This window comes from the organism of the source record quoted next, unplaced genomic scaffold (assembly GCF_019419815.1).
Source record: "Pyrus x bretschneideri cultivar Hongxiangsu unplaced genomic scaffold, Pyrus_bretschneideri_v1 Contig50, whole genome shotgun sequence".
Classification (NCBI taxonomy): Eukaryota; Viridiplantae; Streptophyta; class Magnoliopsida; order Rosales; family Rosaceae; genus Pyrus; species Pyrus x bretschneideri.
In genome coordinates, this window is record NW_025999788.1 from 168,476 (window position 1) to 189,572 (window position 21,097).

At 38.8% G+C, this 21,097-nt stretch overlaps 4 protein-coding genes across 13 annotated transcripts; 2 read left to right on the plus strand and 2 right to left on the minus strand.

Annotated features, from left to right (window-relative positions):
• Positions 1-866: 866 nt before the first annotated feature.
• LOC103953290 (pentatricopeptide repeat-containing protein At1g79540) lies at positions 867-6,760 on the plus strand. Of its 8 annotated transcripts, none has more exons than XM_048569711.1 (5): positions 867-3,357; positions 3,823-4,906; positions 5,341-5,430; positions 5,539-5,862; positions 6,033-6,760. In XM_048569711.1, the coding sequence occupies exon 1, from the start codon at positions 892-894 to the stop codon at positions 3,247-3,249; it is 2,358 nt and encodes a 785-aa protein (XP_048425668.1). In that variant the 5' UTR covers positions 867-891; the 3' UTR covers positions 3,250-3,357; positions 3,823-4,906; positions 5,341-5,430; positions 5,539-5,862; positions 6,033-6,760. The 8 variants fall into 8 exon arrangements, with proteins under 8 accessions (XP_048425668.1, XP_048425667.1, XP_048425669.1 ...); XM_048569710.1 differs by having other exon boundaries at positions 5,341-5,422; XM_048569712.1 differs by having other exon boundaries at positions 3,823-3,890; positions 4,667-5,422.
• A 126-nt stretch (positions 6,761-6,886) lies between these two features.
• LOC103953292 (pentatricopeptide repeat-containing protein At2g26790, mitochondrial-like) lies at positions 6,887-11,370 on the plus strand. 3 transcript variants are annotated; one of them, XM_048569707.1, is made up of 4 exons: positions 6,887-9,791; positions 9,889-10,046; positions 10,201-10,317; positions 10,861-11,370. In XM_048569707.1, exon 1 carries the CDS (start codon positions 7,199-7,201, stop codon positions 9,716-9,718), a length of 2,520 nt encoding a protein of 839 aa, XP_048425664.1. In that variant the 5' UTR covers positions 6,887-7,198; the 3' UTR covers positions 9,719-9,791; positions 9,889-10,046; positions 10,201-10,317; positions 10,861-11,370. The 3 variants fall into 3 exon arrangements, with proteins under 3 accessions (XP_048425664.1, XP_018504453.2, XP_048425663.1); XM_018648937.2 differs by lacking the exon at positions 10,861-11,370 and having other exon boundaries at positions 10,168-10,516; XM_048569706.1 differs by lacking the exon at positions 10,861-11,370 and having other exon boundaries at positions 10,201-10,516.
• Positions 11,371-11,521: 151 nt separating this feature from the next.
• On the minus strand, positions 11,522-15,508 carry LOC103953293 (isocitrate dehydrogenase [NADP]). Its single transcript, XM_009365031.3, has 15 exons — positions 15,240-15,508; positions 14,648-14,691; positions 14,461-14,570; positions 14,087-14,124; positions 13,918-13,995; positions 13,770-13,823; positions 13,593-13,694; positions 13,381-13,472; positions 13,179-13,282; positions 12,832-12,900; positions 12,638-12,753; positions 12,435-12,469; positions 12,206-12,348; positions 11,965-12,087; positions 11,522-11,876 (listed from the first exon to the last, which is right to left on the minus strand). The coding sequence occupies exons 1-15, from the start codon at positions 15,289-15,291 to the stop codon at positions 11,783-11,785; spliced, it is 1,254 nt and encodes a 417-aa protein (XP_009363306.2). The 5' UTR covers positions 15,292-15,508; the 3' UTR covers positions 11,522-11,782.
• Positions 15,509-16,990: 1,482 nt separating this feature from the next.
• On the minus strand, positions 16,991-20,596 carry LOC103953294 (serine/threonine-protein kinase RHS3-like). Its single transcript, XM_009365032.3, is given in 5 exon segments — positions 16,991-18,160; positions 18,606-19,135; positions 19,137-19,397; positions 19,498-19,578; positions 20,102-20,596. Coding segments are annotated over 4 exon segments (1,701 nt in total). The 5' UTR covers positions 19,537-19,578; positions 20,102-20,596; the 3' UTR covers positions 16,991-17,289.
• Positions 20,597-21,097: the final 501 nt, after the last annotated feature.

Below are 21,097 nucleotides of genomic sequence, written 5' to 3' on the forward strand. Positions count from 1 at the left end.
GAAAAAATCTACAAATACAACCGTATTTAGAACCGTCAAATAAAAGGGGTACAAAGTAGTATTAAGTAACTTTTTCATCCCTACTTACTAAGTCTTTGCACGTATTAAGTAATTTTTTTTATCTTTGCTTGCAAAGTTTTTATTTTTTTTTGAACAATACATACTAAGTTTTTCTTCATGTATTTTTATCATACTTTATATTCTATTTATATTGTCTTCGGCAACCATGAATATTTGTAATGTTCATCTAAATTTTTCACTATTAAATAGAATAAATTAAAAAAAATCAATAACAACAAAATAATTAGAATATATAAAATATAAATAAATGTGTGAATAGCAATATATGTATTTTATCTCAAATAAATGAATATTGACCTGAAAAAAAATAAATCTTTTATTTTTCTCAAATAAAACCCTAAATACTCTTTTTTTTTTTCTTTTCCTGGAAGTAAAACCCTAAATCCTTGTTTTATTTTTTTATTTTTTATTTTTAATTCTTCTGAATTTTCCCTATGGTCTAAATGATTAAATCCTTAAAACCCTAACAAATCTCCTGATACAGCAAAATACTCCCAATTGGTGCAACAGATTTCAAAAACCCATCTCTTCTAATCCTCTAATCCCACTCAGCCTTCGCATTTTTCAAAGCCTCCAACCCCGTCTCCTCCATTTCGGAAAGCTCCATGCATAAGCTGCAATTAGCTCCCTTGCAGAATCAAAAAGTTGAACTGAAACTCCTCCCTGATTGGTTTTCAAGGTTCAAATTTTCTCATCGATCCGAAACGGATTGAGGATTTTACAGCGAATAATCCCGAGTAGATTGCAAAGCGCAAAACCCAGAAACGAAAAGCTTGAGAATTTACTTGCAGAGATTAAAACAATGAGAGAATGAATCTCTTACCTCCTATACTTCGACCCATCTGCTACTTCACTCTCAAACCCCCGTGGCGGCGCCATTTCAGCACCTGCTCGGAGGCCTCCGTCACTGCCAATGAGCTCCTCACTATCCTCGAAACAGTCAACGGTATGGAGGACGCCCTGGAGCCCTTGGCCCCCAAGCTCTCCAGTGACGTAGTGAGATCAGTGATTCGAGAACGGGTGAACCCACAACTGGCTTTTCGTTTCTTCATCTGGGCAACCAATAGAATGAAGCTTTGCAGCCGAATGTCTCAGAATTCGGTGATTGACATGCTTGTCAGGGACGATGCCTTTGAACTCTATTGGAGAACGCTGGAGCAGATAAGTGAATACGGGTTTCCGATTGGTTCTGATGCCTTTGCTGTGCTGATCAATGGCTATGACAAACTGGACAGGGTTGAAAAGGCTGTGGAGACGTTCGCCCGGATGAAAGATTTCAATTGTAAGCCTAATGTCTCTACTTACAATTCGATACTGCATGTTTTGGTGCGAAAAGAAGTGTTTTTGTTAGCTTTAGCTGTATATAACCAGATGTTGAAGTCGAATAATAGGCCTACTAGAAATACATATGGAATTTTGATTGATGGGTTTTGCAAGACAATGCAAACCCAGGACGCGCTCCAAATGTTTGACGAAATGACCCAGAGAGGCATGGCACCCAATACCGTAACTTATACTATTGTTGTTTCTGGCTTGTGCCAGGCAAAGAGGACCGATGAGGCGCATAGGTTGGTTAATATGATGAAGGGAAGTGGGTGCTCTCCAGATTTGATTACTTACCATGCTTTACTTGATGGTTATTGTAAGACAGGTAGAATTGGTGATGCTTATGCGCTCCTCAGGTCATTTGAGAGGGATGGTTATGTTCTTGGACTCAATGGATATACTTGTTTGATTCAAGGTTTATTTAAAGCTAGGAGATTTGATGAAGCACATGGGTGGTATAGAAAAATGATCAAGGAGGGCATTGAGCCTGATAACGTCTTGTGTACTATAATAATTCAGGGATTATCAGATGCTGGCAGAGTTCACGATGCTTTGAGTTTCTTGAGTGAGATGAGCGAGAAAGGTTTGGTTCCAGATGCCTACTGTTATAATGCTGTCATTAAAGGGTTCTGTGATTTGGGTCTTTTGGATGAAGCTCGGTCTCTTCATCTTGAGGTCTCAAAGCAAGATTGCTTCCCTAATGCCTGCACATACACCATTCTCATTTGTGGTATGTGCAAGAACGGGCTGGTAGGGGAGGCTCAACAATTATTCAATGAGATGGAGAAGCTTGGATGTGTTCCTACTGTTGCAACCTTCAATGCTCTTATTGATGGACTTTGTAAGGCTTCTCTGCTTGACGAAGCACACTTACTATTCTACAAGATGGAGATAGGACGAAACCCTTCATTATTTCTTCGTCTTTCTCAAGGAGTTGATCGGGTTACCGACAGTACCAGTCTTCAAACAAAAGTTGAGCAATTGTGTGAGTCAGGATTGATTCTTCAGGCTTACAAACTTCTAATGAAGCTAGCTAATAGTGGGGTTACGCCTGACATCATCACTTACAACATTCTAATCAATGGGTTTTGCAAGGATGGTAACATAAATGGTGCTTTTAAGCTCTTCAAGGATATGCAACTGAAAGGGCTCTCCCCAGATTCTGTTACATATGGAACACTTATAGATGGACTTCAAAGGGTTGACAGAGAAGAGGATGCCTTTGTGGTCTTTGACCAAATGGTGAAGAATGGGTGCACGCCTAGCTCTGCAGTTTACAAAGCACTGATGACTTGGTCTTGCAGAAAACAGAAGGTTTCTTTGGCTTTTAGTCTTTGGTTGAAGTATCTGAGAAACCTTCCTAGCAGAGAAGAGGAAGAAATCAAAGCAATAGAGGAGAACTTTAAGGAAGGAAAAATTGAGAAGGCAATCAGAGGCTTGCTTGAAATGGATATAAAGTTCAAAGAGTTTAATTTAGCACCATGCACCATTTTGCTTATTGGTATGTGTCAGGTGAGAAGAGTACATGAAGCTTTGAGAATATTTTCTGTTCTTGATGAGTACAAAGTCACTGTCACTCCACCAAGTTGTGTGCACTTGATCAGTGGTCTCTGCAAAGAAGGGAATTTGGACCTGGCAATAGGTGTTTTCATTTATACTCTGGAGAAGGGTTTTATGTTAATGCCAGAAATATGCAACACGCTGCTCAAATGTCTTCTTCGTTCCCAAGACAAAAAGGATCATGCCCTTGACCTCGTTAGCAGGATGAGATCTTTAGGATATGATCTCGATTCTTATCTTCAGCAAACTACAAAGTTTCTTCTACAATGTCACGGGAACTAAAGAGAAATGGAAACTGTCTCTTGGATAATTTTTGCTCATGTCTGGCACTGAGGAGCTACTTTGGTCCTGAGCCTGCAATTGCTTGTGGGTTTGATTTTTACTGACAAGGTAACATCTCTTTTCTCCTTTTCACTCAATTTTAATTTGTCTGTCCGGTCTTTGTTTTACATGTTGTGGTGTTGTTTCTTTATTATGATAATGATTAGCATTGGTTTTGCAAGCTCGCAATGTAGTATTTGTTCTATATGTATAAGAACTTCTAGCCTTGACAGTTTTCTTCTTGTCATGAAATTCTAGCATTTATGTTTCTACATTCTGCTAGAAGAGCTGAATTTTTAACTACATTGGACTACTTATCCTTGTTTTTGTATTTGTTACTGGGTATGTGTGAATTATTGTTGCTTATAAGGAAAACATTGGAACTGTGGCCTTTTAATTTTTGGTTTCAATTAGCTTGTGGATTTGTTTCATTGTAGTTCTTATCTTCAAAGAAAAGGATAAACTACAAAATACAAATATGTAACCAGCAATTATCATGTTATTGATATTTCTTCCTTTCCCTTATGTCTGCAGATGTACCACATGTATCTTTTCAAGCTTCTGGAGTTGTTCAATTGTAGCTCCCGTCTGTGGAGAAAAGGGTAAACTACAAATATAAAAACAAATAAACAAGCAGCATTTTTCGTGTTATTGATATATTCCTTTCGCTTATGTCTACATATGTAACACCTTATGTATCGTTTCAAGTGCTATATTGAATTTATTGATCATTATTTGATGTGGCAAATAGATAATTACTTGAGAGACCGGCACATTTGTTTAATGCGTATACTTTTTTAATACTTAAGCTTTCACCAAGCGCCCTATTCATGAATAAAGGCTTTTTTTTTTTTTTTATTTTTTATCTTTCTTCACGCTGTTTCAGTCTATTTAATTAACCTAAGCATACTTGTATGTATGTGTGTACTGTGTAGTTATGTGTTTGCAGATATGCCTGTGTTATGTGAGGACCGTGTGTTCCACTTGTTTAACCTGAGTTGTCACAATCCTGTCGACTTGGTGTGAAAGGTAGCAGGCTGAGAAGGCCTGTGCTAGGTTATATAATAGATGGGTCTGTGATATGTTTCTCTATCTTGGTCGACCCTTAATTTTTCTACCCTTGCACAACTGCACTAAGATTTCTGTTTAATTAATATATGTTGCGCTGTTTTATTTTTATTCTTTTTGCAACATGGTGAGCATGATATTGTGTTGATCCCATCTATATGTTTACATAGGCATACTTGTTCTGCTTAACAAGGAAGTCAACAGAAATTTGATCGTTTTGGTTTTCCTTTCTTTCTTTCTGCTTAGACATAGTTTCTCTTTTGCATTTTTCAAGTTTCTTCCCTGATATGATTGGTGATTTTTGTTTCAGCAGTCCAAAAAAGCCAAGGAAACATTTCACCTGATCATTCTATGATTTCTCAGGAACTTGTGTTATTTTTTGTTTTCCGGATAAACCAAGGAGCAAGTTTATTTGCTGATAGTCATGCCATCAACAAGAGTATTGCCGGGTTTTCAGTTTCTCATTTTTAGACTAGAATTATGCATGGTAACTTGACTTGTTCTCAGTGGTTCTCTAAGATTGACTTGCCAAGTGACTTGATATATCTTGGTACGTAGTATGGAGTTTATTTAGTTCAAGTTTGACTTTTCTGGAACCTATGAATTTCGAGCAATTACATCCCTCTTATTCTGGGCTTATGGAAGCATAATTTTTTTGCAAACCATTGCTTTCTATATTGCATTGATTGTCAGCTTATGGATATGCACTGCATCTGGTATGGAATTTCTCATTTTTCAGTTATGTTCTCGGGTTGGACAGAATGCATTGCCTTGCTACCCTAATTGTCCTAAGTGGTGCAGCAGCAGTATGTTTAGTGTGTTAAAGAGACTTGTTAAAGCATCTTTGAGTTTCTGTAACCATTGTAGGTGCAATTTAATTGTAATTAAGTGGACGTATTGATGTGTAAAATTAAATATTCTATTCTCATTTATTTCCATGGACAGTTTTCTACTGATTGTCTTTATATCTATTGCTTATCTCAGGTTTGCTCCTCGCTGGCATGCTTCTCTTTCGAGTCTCTCTTTTCACACCCAAGTTTCTACTTGGGGTTCTTTTATTGCCCAGGTTGGAAGGTTGATTATAAGCTGCAACTTACAAGAGTTCAAATCGAGTTTTCCTTTGTTATGCCTTGAAAAGCATCTTTTCTCCTAAAGAATTTTGCCCACTACCAATTTTGACAGGATCACACAGGAGCAGCCGTTGCTATATTGGATAAATGAATGGTGAAGAACAACAAAGCAGCAGTCACTGAAGTCTTATTTCAACGGCAGTGTCATACTAAGGAAGATGTCTTCACCCAGGAGAGTTTCCGGATAAGGATTGATTTTTTGCCACTGGGAAAATGTTGGCAAACGAGAGCTATTCCAGCAATTCTAGCAAGTTATCATGGATATGCAGGACACCAAGAAACTTGGCAGGAAGTCTGTTAGCAGTGAACTTTTGTAGTTAGGAGGGTGTTAGTTTTGGCAGAAGAAGCCTAGCTGCAAACCAAGCTACAAGGGCGAGTAAGTTTTGCACTTTTTTTCGACATGCTTTGTGTGGTCAAGACGCGAGAATCATTTGTTTCGGTATCTTGGTAGAAGGTTCTGTTATTATCGTCTGATTAGAGGTTGAGCAGTGGATTAATGATTTGTTGAAGGTTAATCTTAACTTTGATCTTCTATTTCTGTTGTAGGTTCCATGTTTTCTTAACAATCCTTGTAAGATTCGGTTTCATAATTCGTGAAGGCTGAAGCTCATCAAGTAAAGAAAACAGAGGAATACTGAAGCATGCTCAGGACAATTGCTTGCTGAATCGGCATGTATGTGATAAATGTATACCTAGGACAAACTATCTTATGAACTACTGAGCAAATGCATCGTCAGAGCAAGATTATAGTTTTCTCAATTGAATTGTAGGTAGGTCGAAGAGAGCAACTTACATGTCACATGTCACACGGCTTTTGCCTATCTCTCCTCGTTACGTGCCACCACGTGGAGAAATTTAGCAACTTTATACTACTTTTTGTATGCACATTGGATTATTGAATTGAATCTCATGACCCAAAACAAGCTGAGGGAATGAGTCCTGAAAGCTGACCCACCTTTTGTACTACTTTTTGTCTGTGCCCTTTGCTACTCGACTCTTGAGGGTGCGGTTTCCTTACATGGAGACATTTTGTGGTCCGGAACCCGGTGTTTCCTAGTGATGAAGAGACAAACAACACCCCAGCCCCCTCTCACATGTCCCTGTGCCGGGTTCTGCACACAAAACTCTCCACATGAGAGCTTAAGGAGTGTTTAATTTGAGTTCAATAGGTGATTATGAATCTTTTAACCGTGATGTTTTTTGTCGATCTTTTACCTAGTACATCATTGTTGTAGCGTCTTGTGCTAATCATAAAATTACATATAATTTTTTTTACATTATATGTTTAACACGAGATGCCATAATAATTATATATCCACGTCATAGGAATTGATCTCAGAAACAAGGTTCCACAAAACCAAATTTGTAAAAATCCGAATTGGAAAAAGCATGTTAACGGGCCCCTTTGAACGGACCCGGATTATGTGGGCGGGGTTTAACCGAAAGCAGAACTGGAAGTTGGTAACTTGGTCCGTTGGCGTAGTAGGGTTTTAGGTTTTAGTAATCGTCCAAACCTCCGAGTCAGTGACTCAGTCTCCATTTTTTATTGGTGAATCGGTGACTCAGCCTCAATGAGCAAAAACAAAACTTGGAGAAGCTTCAATGGTGAATCCCAAGTAAGTTCTCTCTCTCTCTCTCTCTTCCCCTTTTGGTTCTTCTCCAATTGGAAATCCATGAAGGCGTCGTTGCTGCAATGAGTCTGAAAATCCTCCATGTATATGTTGCTTTCGTCCATTAGACTGGGTTTTCCCAGAAAACGCAGTCACCCCACCCAAAACAATCACAACCGTTTGATCTTCGCCCATGGCGGCAGTGGCGGCGGTGCTTTCAAGTGGGCATCTTCCCAGGCGGCACTTGCCCTCTGGAACTCCAGTTCCTCCCACTCTGATGAATCATCTGATGATAATTCTGTCACTGTTTGTACCACAAACGTCGCCACCAATGCCGCCAATAGAACCCATTTCTTCTCCGAATTAGATACTTCTGGGGTTGTTAGCAAGCTCAACTTTCTAAGAAACGAACCCAGTTTGGCGATTTCGTTCTTTCACCGGGTGAAAGGAGATGGCTTTCGACACAATGTCTACACGTATTCCGCGCTTATTAGAATATTGTGCTGTTGGGGTCTGGATAGGAAGTTGGATTCTCTCTTTGTGCACCTTATTAATTGCTGTGAAGACCTTGAATTCGAGATTTCGGATTTGATGGAAGCGATTGAGGAGGGAATTGAGGCTTCCCCATCAATGATCCGAGCTTATGATGCATTGCTCAAGTCTTTTGTCAGTTTGAACATGTTCGATGAGGCTATTGATGTTTTATTCCAGACAAAAAGGCGTGGGTTTGTGCCCCATATCTTTACGAGTAATTTTCTAATGAACCGCTTGGTTGAGCATAGTAAAGTGGATATGGCTGTGGCTGTATACAAGCAGTTGAAGCGGATTGGTATGAACCCTAATGATTACACTTACGCAATTGTCATCAAGGGACTCTGCAAGAAAGGAAGCTTGGAAGAGGCCGTGGAAGTATTTCAGGAGATGCAGGAAGCCAGGGTAACCCCTAGCGCCTTTGCTTACACAGCATATATTGAAGGGCTTTGCACCAATCACAGGCCGGATTTAGGGTACCAAGTGCTCCAAGCATGCCATGGGGAAAATGTCCTTATCGATGTGTATGCTTATAACGCTGTCATTCGTGAGTTCTGCAACGAGATGCAGTTTGATGAAGCTGAAAGCATCTTTCTTGACATGGAAAAGCGAGGGCTGGTCCCTGATTCATATACCTACGGTGCGATGATCAGTGGCTACTGCAAGAGTTCCAAGTTGTTAAAAGCTTTGGCTCTTCATAATGACATGGAGTCAAAGGGTATAAAAACAAATTGTGTGATTGTTGGTTTGATTCTTCAATGCATGTGTAACATGGGCATGCCTTCTGAAGCGGTGGATCAGTTTAGAGAATATAAGAGCTTGGGAATCTATCTTGATGAGGTTTCCTACAATATCGCGGTAGATGCCTTTTGCAAGCTGGGGAAAATGGAACAATCCTTAGAATTGCTTGAAGAGATGAAGTGTAAGCATATGGTTTTAGATATTATGCATTACACGACATTGATCAAGGGCTACTTTCTCCAAGGGCATGTTGTTGAGGCCGTAAGTTTTTTAAAGGAAATGAAGGAAAAGGGTCTGAAGCCAGACATCACTACGTACAATGTACTTGCTGCTGGGTTTTGTAGAAATGGCCTCGGAGCCGAGGCGCTTGACCTTTTGGATTATATGGAGGCACGTGGTTTTAAACCAGTCTCTGTTACACACAACATGATAATTGAAAATTTATGTGTAGGAGGAAAAGTCAAGGAAGCTGAAGCGTTTCTATACAGTTTGGAATATAAGAATGCGGCTACTTATTCTGCCATGGTCAGCGGGTACTGTGAAGCCAACCATACAAAAGAGGCCTATGAACTTCTTATTAGGTTAGCAAAGCAAGGAACTTTAGTTAAACAAGGCGCTTGCTTTAAAGTACTCAGTAAACTTTGTATAGAAGGTGATAATGACAGAGCTATTTTGTTGCTTGAGGCAATGTTGGCGTTAAATGTGGATCCTAAAAGAATTATGTACAACAAAGTCATAGCTTCTCTCTGCCAGGCTGGAGAGGTGAAAAAGGCCCGTTGGGTTTTTAATTCTTTGGTTGAGAGAGGGTTACCTCCTGATGTCATTACATACACAATGATGATGAATAGCTACTGCAAGGTGAATTGTTTGCAAGAAGCCCATGCTCTCTTCCATGATATGAAAAAGAGAGGGATTCAACCTGATATCATCACTTACACAGTTTTGCTCGATAGTTTTCCCAAAGGAAATGTAAGAAGGGTTAATTCCTCTGGAGATGCAAGTAGAGATAAGGAAGAAACTTTTGATGCGTGTACTGTTTGGACTGAGATGAAGGAAATGGAAATAAGACCCGATGTAATTTGTTATACTGTTTTGATAGACAGGCAGTGTAAAACAGACAACTTTCAGGATGCTATTGCACTTTTTGATGAAATGATGAACAGAGGATTAGAGCCCGATACAGTGACATACACGGCTCTTCTAGCTGGCTGTTGTAGAAGGGGAGATGTGGATAGGGCTGTAACACTCGCTAATGAGATGTCCTCTAAGGGAATGCTGCCAAATGCCCGTATACTCTCGATTCTACAACGTGGAATCCTAAAAGCCACAAAAGTGCAGTATCGGAAGTAAGAACTTTCTTCGATCATCTGTCCTGGATAGACCCATGATCTGTGAATCAATGAAGCCCGAACGGCATAGCATGGTAAGTTTTCTATCAAATAATGTGGATAATTTGTATTGATTTGCATAATGCACAGCTTTTTGTTGTTCTGTTTTGATGGATGGCAATTATTCTGCAGCTGGAGTGGTGTCCTGAAAAAAAGGATATGGCTTGCCCAAAATGACTTGGCGGTCACGGCAACAGGGATATGTATACATTTAGCCCTCCCCAGATCCCACAGCGGCAACCAAGAAGAAAACTTTGTTTGTAGGTGACCTGGAAGTCAATTATGCCTAGGTAACACTATAGCTTTGCATATGATTAATTTACAGCATATAAGATACTCGTACTTAACCGTCATATTTGTTTCTATTATTCGTGTCACCCCTCTTAACTTTTGATATTGCATACTGAACAGCTTTGTTGTTTCATTATGATGGGTGATATGCAGTGCTCAAAGTGACTTGCGTCGTGGAAATAGGGATATGCATACATCTAGCCATCCCAGGCCCCATTGGTAGGAGCCCTGTGCACTCGAAGTCAGCTAGAGGAGAAGAAAGCTTTGCTGGTCAGTTAGCTGGAGGTCAACTACATATTTGCGTATGATCAAACTACATCGTTTGAGAGTCGCAAAGTAGTCGTATATACATTTCTAGCTTCATACATAAATATTGCATATATTTGTTTCTATAATGTCTTCGCTAACAACACGAGAATCGCGTGTCTTCTGCTTTCATCTAATCCATCAAAGGCACTTGATTGCATGACTAGAATTCTGCTTTTCCCCTTTTTCATTTTAAATATTTTGAAGGGGAACGCGAGAGTCGAACACTAGCCATGAGTTTGGCAGTAAGTGCTCTACCGCCACAACCATTTTAACAAAGTTCAGCAAACCTCTTTCTGGGCTTGAAATTATTTCCGTCCTGTTCCCTCAGCGTATACTCGTTATATAATGAATCAGATATTTTCTTTGATCCTTACCGGGATTTGCCTTTTATATTCCGTCCATTGCAGTGCCTCACTCACCGTTTCCGGTCTGTATATATACTTTTGTAAATGTCGAGAAAGAATAGTCGAAAAAATCTGAGCTTTGGGGTGTACTTGTTTGCAGGTCAGTTTCTGCATAAGCTATACGCAGCAAGTCATGGGATAAATGAAGTGCCGAAACAGTGGAGAGAGTTGCTACCGTGTCTATGAAAAACCATGACCTGAAAGAAGTTGAGGAACCCTGACATGGTTTTTTGACTATTGCGACTCGATGATGCCAATGCCGAGCCAGCCTTCACCTTCAAATTTTGCCTTGTTAATTTTTCATATACAAGCGAGAGTAAGAGGAAGGTGAATCGAACTTGGAACTTCGGGTGCAAATATAAATTCTCCCAGTCACATCGAACTTGGAACTTCGGGTGCAACTATAAATTCACCTAGTCACTTAGCCTACAAACCACTTTCTCTATCAATGAAATTATGAAATTCAAACCATCAACTCGTCCCAACAAAATTGATGCATGTTTCTTTTTATCTTTTTCTTGTATTATTATGTGATTCAATTGTGGATGAGATTCAAACGTAGAACCTCACTCTACAAAATCGGAGGATTAGTACCATTAATCTAATTGGTATTTGGTGGATGATGTGCTTTCTAGGTTTAATTAAACATAAGAGGCTTGTAACTCAGTTCTTCGGAAACATTACCGCTTATGATCGAGGTATCTAACAAAATTTTAATTGAAATTGTTCAATTCCTTAATCTTAATTTGAAAATCATTCCTAAAAATAAATAAATAAATAAATCATCTGAATTTCAAATTGTTTATGCACACACAACTGAAACTAGATGAAAAAACAACTTTTGAGTCCCACATCGGGTAAACTTTGATTGTCACAATTATTTATTAGGAAGCGCATTAAATTTAAGTATCGCAGAGCCTAGTAATGTAGACTTGTAACTAAGCAAGGCCTTAAAGAATTTGATGGATGATGGAGTTTGGGTGAGTATACTCCACCTTTTTATTTTGAAGCTAATACCGAGATTACAACTTCGCTCTGCTAGACAATCGTACTCTCAACTCATCAGCCACGGCGTCTATAAATTCTTGGGTATTCAGATAGTGAGACCTAGTGACCCTGCACAAAACATCAAACTTTTTATCATACAGGAACAGAAAACGCAGTTGAAAGTTACCAACAAAATACAACTCTTGACAGCACGCACTTAGGCCCATGGATGAGGAGTGCAAGATCCTTGGTCATCTTCCCAGATTCGACGGTTCCTACGCAAGATGCTTCAAGTTTCTCTGTAAAATCCAATAGTCTGGCATTGCCATCTAACTTTGCCCTGATACGATAACACAGGTTTATTCAAACTCTTATCTGATGTTTCAAACAATTTCTAAACATAGACACAAAATCGAAATACTAACTTTCAACCACCAGACTGCATACTGAGCTAATACCTGTGTGCAAGACCTCGTGACCATGCAAAGATCGAAGCTATGCTGTTTGTGCTTGTTTCGCCTCCTTTCTGGTGGACCCGGTAATGGCGGGTTACTGTACCATGGGCTGCTTCAGCTTCAATGGTCTTTCCATCTGGGCACACCTGGAACCAAAACCAAGTTTTCATACATCCAAAGTCATAAACGTACCCCTACAAGCAGAACGGATATATAAGACAGAAACGAATACCAGTATAGACGTCATCAGCCCCAGAGATCCAAAACCTGTATCAAAGTTTATTGAAAGGTAACAAAACGTTAACAAACACATTGGCTAGAACCATCAACGAAATAGTACATTTCCATTTGCTTCCAACAAAAGCAGCACCAAACGTTAAAATGGACAAATAGTTGAATACTAACTCTCAGGCTTTAACAAAAGTAAATACAGACCTTGGGCCAAGAAGTCACTTTGTACATCCCCATCATAATTTTTGCATGCCCAAACATAACCTCCTTCACTTTTGAGAGCATAGGCAACCATATCATCAATAAGACGGTGTTCATACCTTCAAATCAGAGTATTAATTAGTTGAAAATCACCAAATCTACGCAAACTAATCTGCGTGCTTTACAAGGTATCTCACCAAATCCCCGCAGCCTCATATCTTGATCTCCAATGAGCTTCATAAACTTCCTGGAAGATGTCCTTGAATCTTCATCAAATTCAAGAGTAAGAAAATGGTAATAAATATCCAGTAGTGAAACGTTACATCTAGTCATACCAACCAATAATGTAACATGGGTAATTATGAGCACAGAGCGTCCCATACCTTTCTCTATCTCTCACTCTTTTGCATGAGCACGCACAGATACACTCATGCTCTAAGGTTTATGAGGGAATTTAATGGTTTAATTTTTTCCCCAATAACGAATACTTAGAAAAGAAGAGATTAAACGGACAACGATGAAAGGCAAAAGAATAACAGCATACCTTCCATCATATTTCTTCAGAATAGTATTTTTAGTGCTAAGATAAAGTGGCCACTTTTTCTGGTAGGCAGTGTTCATGGAAGCCTCAGCAAAAGCACGGATTGACTGCTCTCACAATTTAAACATATAGCTGTTAGCAGCTCATTTACATTGGTAACAAGGTTACAGAATATTTAATTTTTTGCTCAAACGAAAATTTGAACCTCATCTGTGTTATACATGGACAAAGCTATGCCTCCTGCGCCAGTAAATTTGTAAACCTCCCACTCTGTCTTCTCATTGGACCCATCAGGTACTGCAAAGCAATTGATAAGGTAAAAATGTACCTATATGATGTGTGTGTGCAGATAAGCAATTTACACAAGCGCACTAGATTTCAACTTCTCTACAAGCAATTTATCAAGTAGCAATTTACCAAAAACCATTTTAAGTTTTCCAGGTCCTTCTATGATTGCATCAGTTGCTCGGTACTGATCACCAAAAGCATGTCTCCCGATACATATTGGCATTGTCCAACCTGAAATGAACACTAACTTATAGCTCTTTTGACGTTGATACGAGGACAAATTTAGATGACATAATTATAGCCAACCTGGAACAAGACGGGGAACATTTCTGCAGATAATAGGTTCTCTAAAAACAGTACCTGCAGAGCACAGAAATGCATTGGCTACTTACAATCGATCAAACACAGAATATACAATGGTAAATACTAAATATTGAGGGATTATTCAACTGACCATTTAAAATGTTCCGTATTGTCCCGTTTGGACTCCTCCACATCTGTTTCAAGTTGAACTCCTTCACACGAGTTTCATCTATTATATCCAAGTAAATGATTCAGATCATCGCAATAGTACATTAGCCAAATTATGTCCATCAAAAAAGCCAAGTAGTCCATCTATATACCAGGAGTTATGGTTGCACACTTTATTGCAACATTGTACCTACAATGACAAGAACAGAAACGGTAAATTACAAAAAGAAAGTAAAGAAGCATCAATATGTGATAAAGTTGTCTTCATGATAAAGAAATAGGTTGAACCAATATGATAATGGTACCAATAGAATACGGAAAATCTTGCCTAGTACGAACCATTTGAATCGTCATTCCATTCAATTGCGACAAAAACTAGATTGTGTGAGCCCATTTAAACATGTCAAACTCGTTCCAGTAATATTTAAAAATAGTAATAAAGATAAAATGAAGATAAAAGTAGTAATGTTCTTCAAGGGTACTCCAGTTAGCAAAAGAGCAGTGAAGGAAGAATAATAGGACATACTTAAGAGTAGCTTCAGCACTTTCAATTGTGACTCTGTCATTGGTGGCATCACGATTAAGGATCCCGAGATCAAAGTACTTGATATCCAACTCCAGAAAGGGAAAGATAAGCTGTGGAACACAAAAAACAAGTTACAGTTTCATCAAGAACATGAAATCAACGGGAATGCCATGATAACAAAATTTACCTTGTCTTTAATCCATTTCCAGAACACCCGAGTCATTTCATCTCCTGTATCACGGAAATAATACATCATAACTAAACACAGGTAACAAGATGCTGAATAAATCTTTCTCGTACAGCTCCGAGCCTCCGGATAATATGTATACGCCTCAATTCAGATGTTGCATTGCATCTATGTCCTAGGATTTTAATAAGGTAGTTTGCACGCAATTCGGCTTAAATCAACAAAAAAAGAACATTGATCATTTAAGTCTATATGAAAAAATCTCAGCTCAGAAACATCATAGTAAGGTTGGTAAGGTAAGAAAGCCCTCAAAAATTGATCAAATCCTGTAATTCTATGATCATCATCTACTTTTATGGAACATAATTACTGGGTTGTCCTTAAAACATGGATTGAAGGGCATGCTCTGATCAATGGGATCAATCCAAAAACACAACTTTACTTTGATAATTTGTATTATGCCAATCAAATCCATATTTTCCAGATTAATTCAGGCATTCAAAAAAGCAGAGAAACATGCCATTTTTGAGCAGCTTAAACAAGAGTTCACAACAAAACAATGGCGGAAAGTAGAAATCAGAGAATCTCATACCGTCCATTTCGACAATTGGGTTGGTCACCTTGATCTTATCGAACGCCTCCATTTCTCCCCTGACACCAAAAGAGGTGAAAGTTTCGTGCTTTTTGCCTCGCAAGCTTTGGTCTTTGGCGAGAGAGAAATTAGAAGCAGTCAAACTGAAAAGAGTAAATTTGCTGTTAGTTATGGAAATTGAAATGTCGGTGGATGAATTGGGAATTGAGAAATGAGAGTGAGTGACGACAAAAACGATGTAGTTCTCGATCAGATTGAGAGTGCAAGTCCGTGCCGTGTTAATAATTGGTCTCAATTCCCAATACATCCACCAACATTTCAATTTCCATAACTAACAGCAAATTTACACTTTTCAGTTTGACTGCTTCTAATTTCTCTCTCGCCAAAGACCAAAGCTTACGAGGCAAAAAGCACGAAACTTTCACCTCTTTTGGTGTCACGGGAGAAATGTAGCCGTTAGATAAAATTTCAACGATTCAATATTACCTTTCGTCGAGGAGAAACTCTGCCATCTTTCTTTCCTGTTTGACTCCAACTAATTTCCCATTTATTACACGTGCATTCCTTTTCAAATATTTGTATTTCTTGTCCAACTATTTTTATTATTTCATCAAAATGCACCCAAATTCATGGATTGCATTATTTTTGTACAAGGTAATGTGAGAATTTGAACTCGAGATGTTTTTTAATATTTAGAAGAGAAATAGCTAGTTGATATTTGTTTACATTTGAGTTGTCCTACAAGTAAGACAATCTCCAATGGTTGGGTTAAAAGCCAAATTTTTTAGCCCGAAAAATTTAGCTTTTAGCCCAGAAACAACTTTTCTGCTCCAATCGTTCTAGTCTAAAATTTTAGCCCGGGATTATTAAAGAATGAACTTATGCTATTTTTTTTGTTAAATTAATTTTAAAAAAATAAATAAATATGTAGACTATCGTAAATTAATTTTATGAACATTTTAATTTAAAAAAATTAAATTCCGATAAATATTGGGTGGAGTCCACTCCAATTTATGGGCTAAATTTTGGGGGGGAATTTGGCATTGGTTTAGCATTTAGCATTTAGTATTTAGCCCAAAATTTCCACTCAGGTTGGAGTGGGTTTGGGGGGTAATTTGGCTTTTAGCCCACCATTGGAGTTGGTCTAATCATACATAGTTGATCTCTTCAGCATTTATTTTTGTATTCACGATGGTCGGACATTTGTCTTAGCATTTTTCTTTGTACCTTATCAATGTAAAGTGTGTTTAGGATGAGACCCCAATTTCTTTTGTTGTATTGGAGTCTGTACATGTTTTTTTCATTCATGTGACATAGGAAAGGAAAAATCAAGCTCGAAACCTCATGCAATGGGACGAATGCTAGAAATTTCGCCAATTAGTTTTTTGATTGAACTTCAACTTCATGGTTAGCTTTTTAGTTATAAGAGTTTGGTATTTACTAATCACACCTTGAAGGCTTGAACAGGACCAAACAGCCGCCTTACAGTTTTCATCCCAACCCCTTTCCTCAAACATTCCTTGTATTCAGTCTTTTGAATATGCACTTTGGTTTTCAGAATATACCCATTTTTTGCAGTCCCAAGGCCTGCTTGAGTAGGCATCTTTACCAAGTGCAAGGAGGAGACGCCTAAACAAGTCAAGGGTTAGAGACACAATATCCAGGAGTTGTATAATCAAACACGAAACTCGGAATCAACAGAACAAATATTAGTCCTACTGAATCATTTGACAGTGTGTTACACCAGACCAGATACAAATCATACAATGTAGTACATATCAACAAATCCTTAACACACAAATCTACGTATATACACACGAAATATTAGAATGACATGCAAAACTTCGGATGCAATTTCCGTCCCTATATATGAGTTTTTATTTCCCCTTGCCTAGAAAGAAATCAATAATATTCTGTCAACAAAAGTTTTCCTTGTGAAACCCTCAACATGTAATGCTATAAGTATTTATCTCATTGGGTTGCAACGTTTTGCTCTTTGTACAGTGTAGTTTTCCTCTCTGAGAATGTAAAATATCATCCGAAAGGAGTGCTAGAAGTACTCAAACTCTACATAAGATGAATCATTGCTACCGTTCTTCTTATCAACTCCCACATCTGTCATCTTTTTGTCTGCAGAGTTCGCCTCCTTGCTGGTGTATTGTGAAAAGTCTACCGGTTCAGGAATGTGGGGAGGCATGGCACATCTCACCAGAGCCCAGTTCACTCCCTCGAAAAATGGGTGTTGCTTTATTTCTGTGGCACCCCTTTTGTATGCAATTCGCTTATGTGGTTCTTTCACCAAGAGTCCTCGTATGAGATTACGCGCCACAACGCTCACTTGTGGTGTTTCTGGGAATTTCAAAGACTGGCCTACAACATTGAAGAGTGTGGCACGATTTCCATGACCCTTGAAGGGGGTTGTCCCATGTAAGAGCTCGTATATGAAGATACCAAATGTCCACCAGTCCACTGCACTACCATGGCCCTCTCCACGAATAATCTCTGGGGCTAGATACTCATGTGTTCCTACAAATGACATGGAACGCACATTTGTCGGCTCTGCCATCAGTTCAGGGAGGGAACCATTAGCAGAAAGGCCAAAATCTGATTTGGATTTCCGGTTTTTCTTGGTAGGTAAAATGCGTGGAAAGAAATGGGATGGCTGCATACAACCCTGCACAGCAAGGTCATCGTCTACAATGCCCCCACCACCACCACCGGTAGCACCACCATTGCTTACATGAGCAGATGAAGACTTGACTAGCGTAGGATTGACAGAACAACGGAGTGAGAGATCAAAGTCTGAGAGCATGATATGACCCTCGTCTCTTACTAGAACATTTTCTGGTTTTAAATCCCTGTACACAATTCCTAGCATGTGCAGATACTCAAGTGCTAACAAAATCTGTGATGCATAAAACCTGCCAAAGGTTACAAAGTAAGAACAGCAATCTAAACGTCTAAACTTTCATCAAGCTTTAATAAAAGAATTCTATCAGTCAACATATAACATATGCAGCTCTGCAGCTGGCAAGAACCATTCTTCCCCTGCCACTGTCCATAAACACGGCAAGGATAGAGACCTATAATCTACATTATGTATCCAACTTTCAATGAAGTAACTCTTGCATCTATAAACGTAATTTCATGACATCTACATCCCTTACAATGCAAGAAAGGTACTTTAACTGTGCAACTTCAAGCAGTGAATTGAAGCGTCAAACTAGTATTTCCAAGACAAACCTCATTGATCATGCTTGTAAGGAAATTTAATAGTACGGATCAAAGATCAAATATATTAAAAACGAATCGCAATCAACAATTAACTAAAAATTATGCAATCAGAAGAACTGGAAAGGTACTAACCGTGAAGCTTCCTCTGTAAAATGCTTGTTTGGTTGCTTCTGCCGAAGAGAATGTAGATTACCTCCACTACAGTACTCCATGACCAAGCAATAGAACTTATCAGTTTCAAAGTAAGAATAGAGAGTGGGCAAGAATGGGTGGTCAAGAAGTCCAAGTATCTCTCTTTCTGTCTGTGCTCGCAACAGCTTGTTTCTACTAGCAAGAGACGCCTTGTCCATGACTTTCATGGCAAAAAATGTGTTTGTTCCTCTGAGTTCAACAAGATAGACGCTGCCAATATCTCCATATCCTAGGCGCTTGAGAAGCCGAAAATGGCTAAGATTAAGTGGGGAACCTTTAGAGACCATGTTAATGGCATCCCACCGCACGTCGCCACCAGTATGAGGCCTGAGGGGTGCACTGGAGGAGCTCTCTAAGCTATCAGAGCGGGAGCTAGTGCCGCTCATTTGGGTAAGTTTGGTGACAGAATTGTTACTTTTCATACCTCCTGTAGCCATTCCTGTTGAAGTGGTTAGAAGTTCAGAATTTGCATGGTGCCATTGGGCTTGGATATGGACGATTGTTGGTGGTTGTCTCAGCTGTAGTCTTAGTACTGAGTTCTGTTCCTTTGGAAACTTGATCCACTTGCTGAGGTCCACGTGATGAATTATTGGTTGACCTGGCATTAGATTTTCCTGTTCTATCCATGTTTTTTGGGTTGTAAACCTTATCATTCAATGAATTGGCACCACTCTTGACCTGAGATTTGATCTTGGTTCCGCATTTTGTTTCTTCTGATGAGCTATAGCTCATCTGCATTAGAGCAAGAAAATATTCTAAGACATAAAAATTGCTACATTAACACCTTTACAGAACAAAAATGCATCACCAAGAATTGATATCGAGCGCTTACCTCAGAAGAGTCAGAAAAATTGGCTGGATTTGAAGACATGAATTGGGGTAACAATGACACAACACCCCTCAAAGGTAATTCCTGATCATATCATCACAAAAATCCATTACTTCTAGCACAAGATAATGTCGATTTAACCTGTACTCACACAAGAAGATGATCGGAGGTCTTTAGCACGTAAAAGTATACTATACTCATCAAAACATCCTCTACCAAACAAAAGCTAAGCCTCTATCCATCCAATTACAAAACCCCTTAAACTGATATCATCAGGAGAAGAAAGGAGCCCAAACTACTCCTCATTTTTTATCATGTTTTATATGCATATATTTGTAACAATCACCATTAAAAGAATAACATTCCTCTGCTACAAGCAACAATATAACACCCTTTGTATGCATATACAAATAAAAACAGTATGCGGCGGGCACGTATGAGACAGAGACACGTAAACCGAAGTCAACTTACAGAAAATAAAACTGAATTAAATAAATCAAATTAGAACTAGTCATATCTACAATAAACTAAGCAAAAAATCAAAGAACCCAACTAAAATAAAAGAAACCCAGCTGAAACAAAAGATTGCAGGGAATGAAGAACCCACCAGAAATTCAATGCGGCAATGAAAACCAACAAAGCTGCAATCTTTTCCCCTCTGAAGCAGTGATTGTTTGTTTCCCAAGCAATTGTCAAAGGAAGACGAAATCTTTCTTGAAAAGTGGAGAGAAAACAAAAGAAGGAATCATGGGTTGGAAGGGAATGGGAATTGGTGGGAATCGAGAAAGGGAATGCGCTGGTTCTTGAGAGGACCACCACACAAGCCCGGAATCAGGAGGAGGAGGAGGTGTGAGGAGAAATGGGAGAGAAAATTGTGGAACAAAACGAAACTAGAATTAGGAAAACCCAATTTTCCATTTTCCATTTTATAAATGTGAGAGAAATCAAAGATTTTGGGAATTTTGGGATTGTGTTTTAGTTAACTTCAGCAAAGAGAGGGAGGGAGGGAAACGGTCATAGCTATGGGGATGGATGGTTGGGCGTTTAATCCTCTGTCAAATAGTGGCCGGGCTGCCTTCTGCGAGCTGGCCTCTCATGGTCCAATGGCTGGTGGACACGTCGGATACAAGTTTTTCCAAGTAAAATTGTGATCATGAGCTCTTTGTTAGATATGGAGAGCCATGTGTTTACTAATGTGTAATCGGTGAAATCAGAGAAAGGAAAGATAAAAAATGAGAATGAGGACAATTACTTTCGTAATCAATCTAATTCTTAACTTTCTATGGCATAGGATTACATATTTTATTGTTGGAGTCGCATCTTGTCAATGAGTCTAAGATATTATTTATTCTAACAAGAGGGGTAGACTTGGTTTTATAATGAACTAGTAATAATGTGATTCAAATTTGCTTTTGGCGAAAATCGAACATAAGACCTCTTACTTACTAGTAAAGTGGAATATCACTAGACCGTAGTATTAAGTAGCAAAAAAAAAATCATTTATTTTTGTCTCTTAATTCATGTTTGTTTGAAAGATGAGCTCATGAGAATGATACTCAGAATCAAAGAGTAGATAACAAAGACATAGTAAGATTTTGAAAGA

Bases quoted from the DNA above. Each gene is read 5' to 3' on its own strand.
- LOC103953290 (XM_048569709.1), top strand. From the start codon at position 892: ATGAATCTCTTACCTCCTATACTTCGACCCATCTGCTACTTCACTCTC.
- LOC103953292 (XM_048569707.1), top strand. From the start codon at position 7,199: ATGTATATGTTGCTTTCGTCCATTAGACTGGGTTTTCCCAGAAAACGC.
- LOC103953293 (XM_009365031.3), bottom strand. From the start codon at position 15,291: ATGGAGGCGTTCGATAAGATCAAGGTGACCAACCCAATTGTCGAAATG. The intron at 13,996-14,086 runs GTATATAGATGG...TGGATATAATAG, and splicing joins GTGTGCAACCATAACTCCTG to ATGAAACTCGTGTGAAGGAG. The intron at 12,088-12,205 runs GTATTAGCTCAG...TTATCGTATCAG, and splicing joins TCACGAGGTCTTGCACACAG to GGCAAAGTTAGATGGCAATG.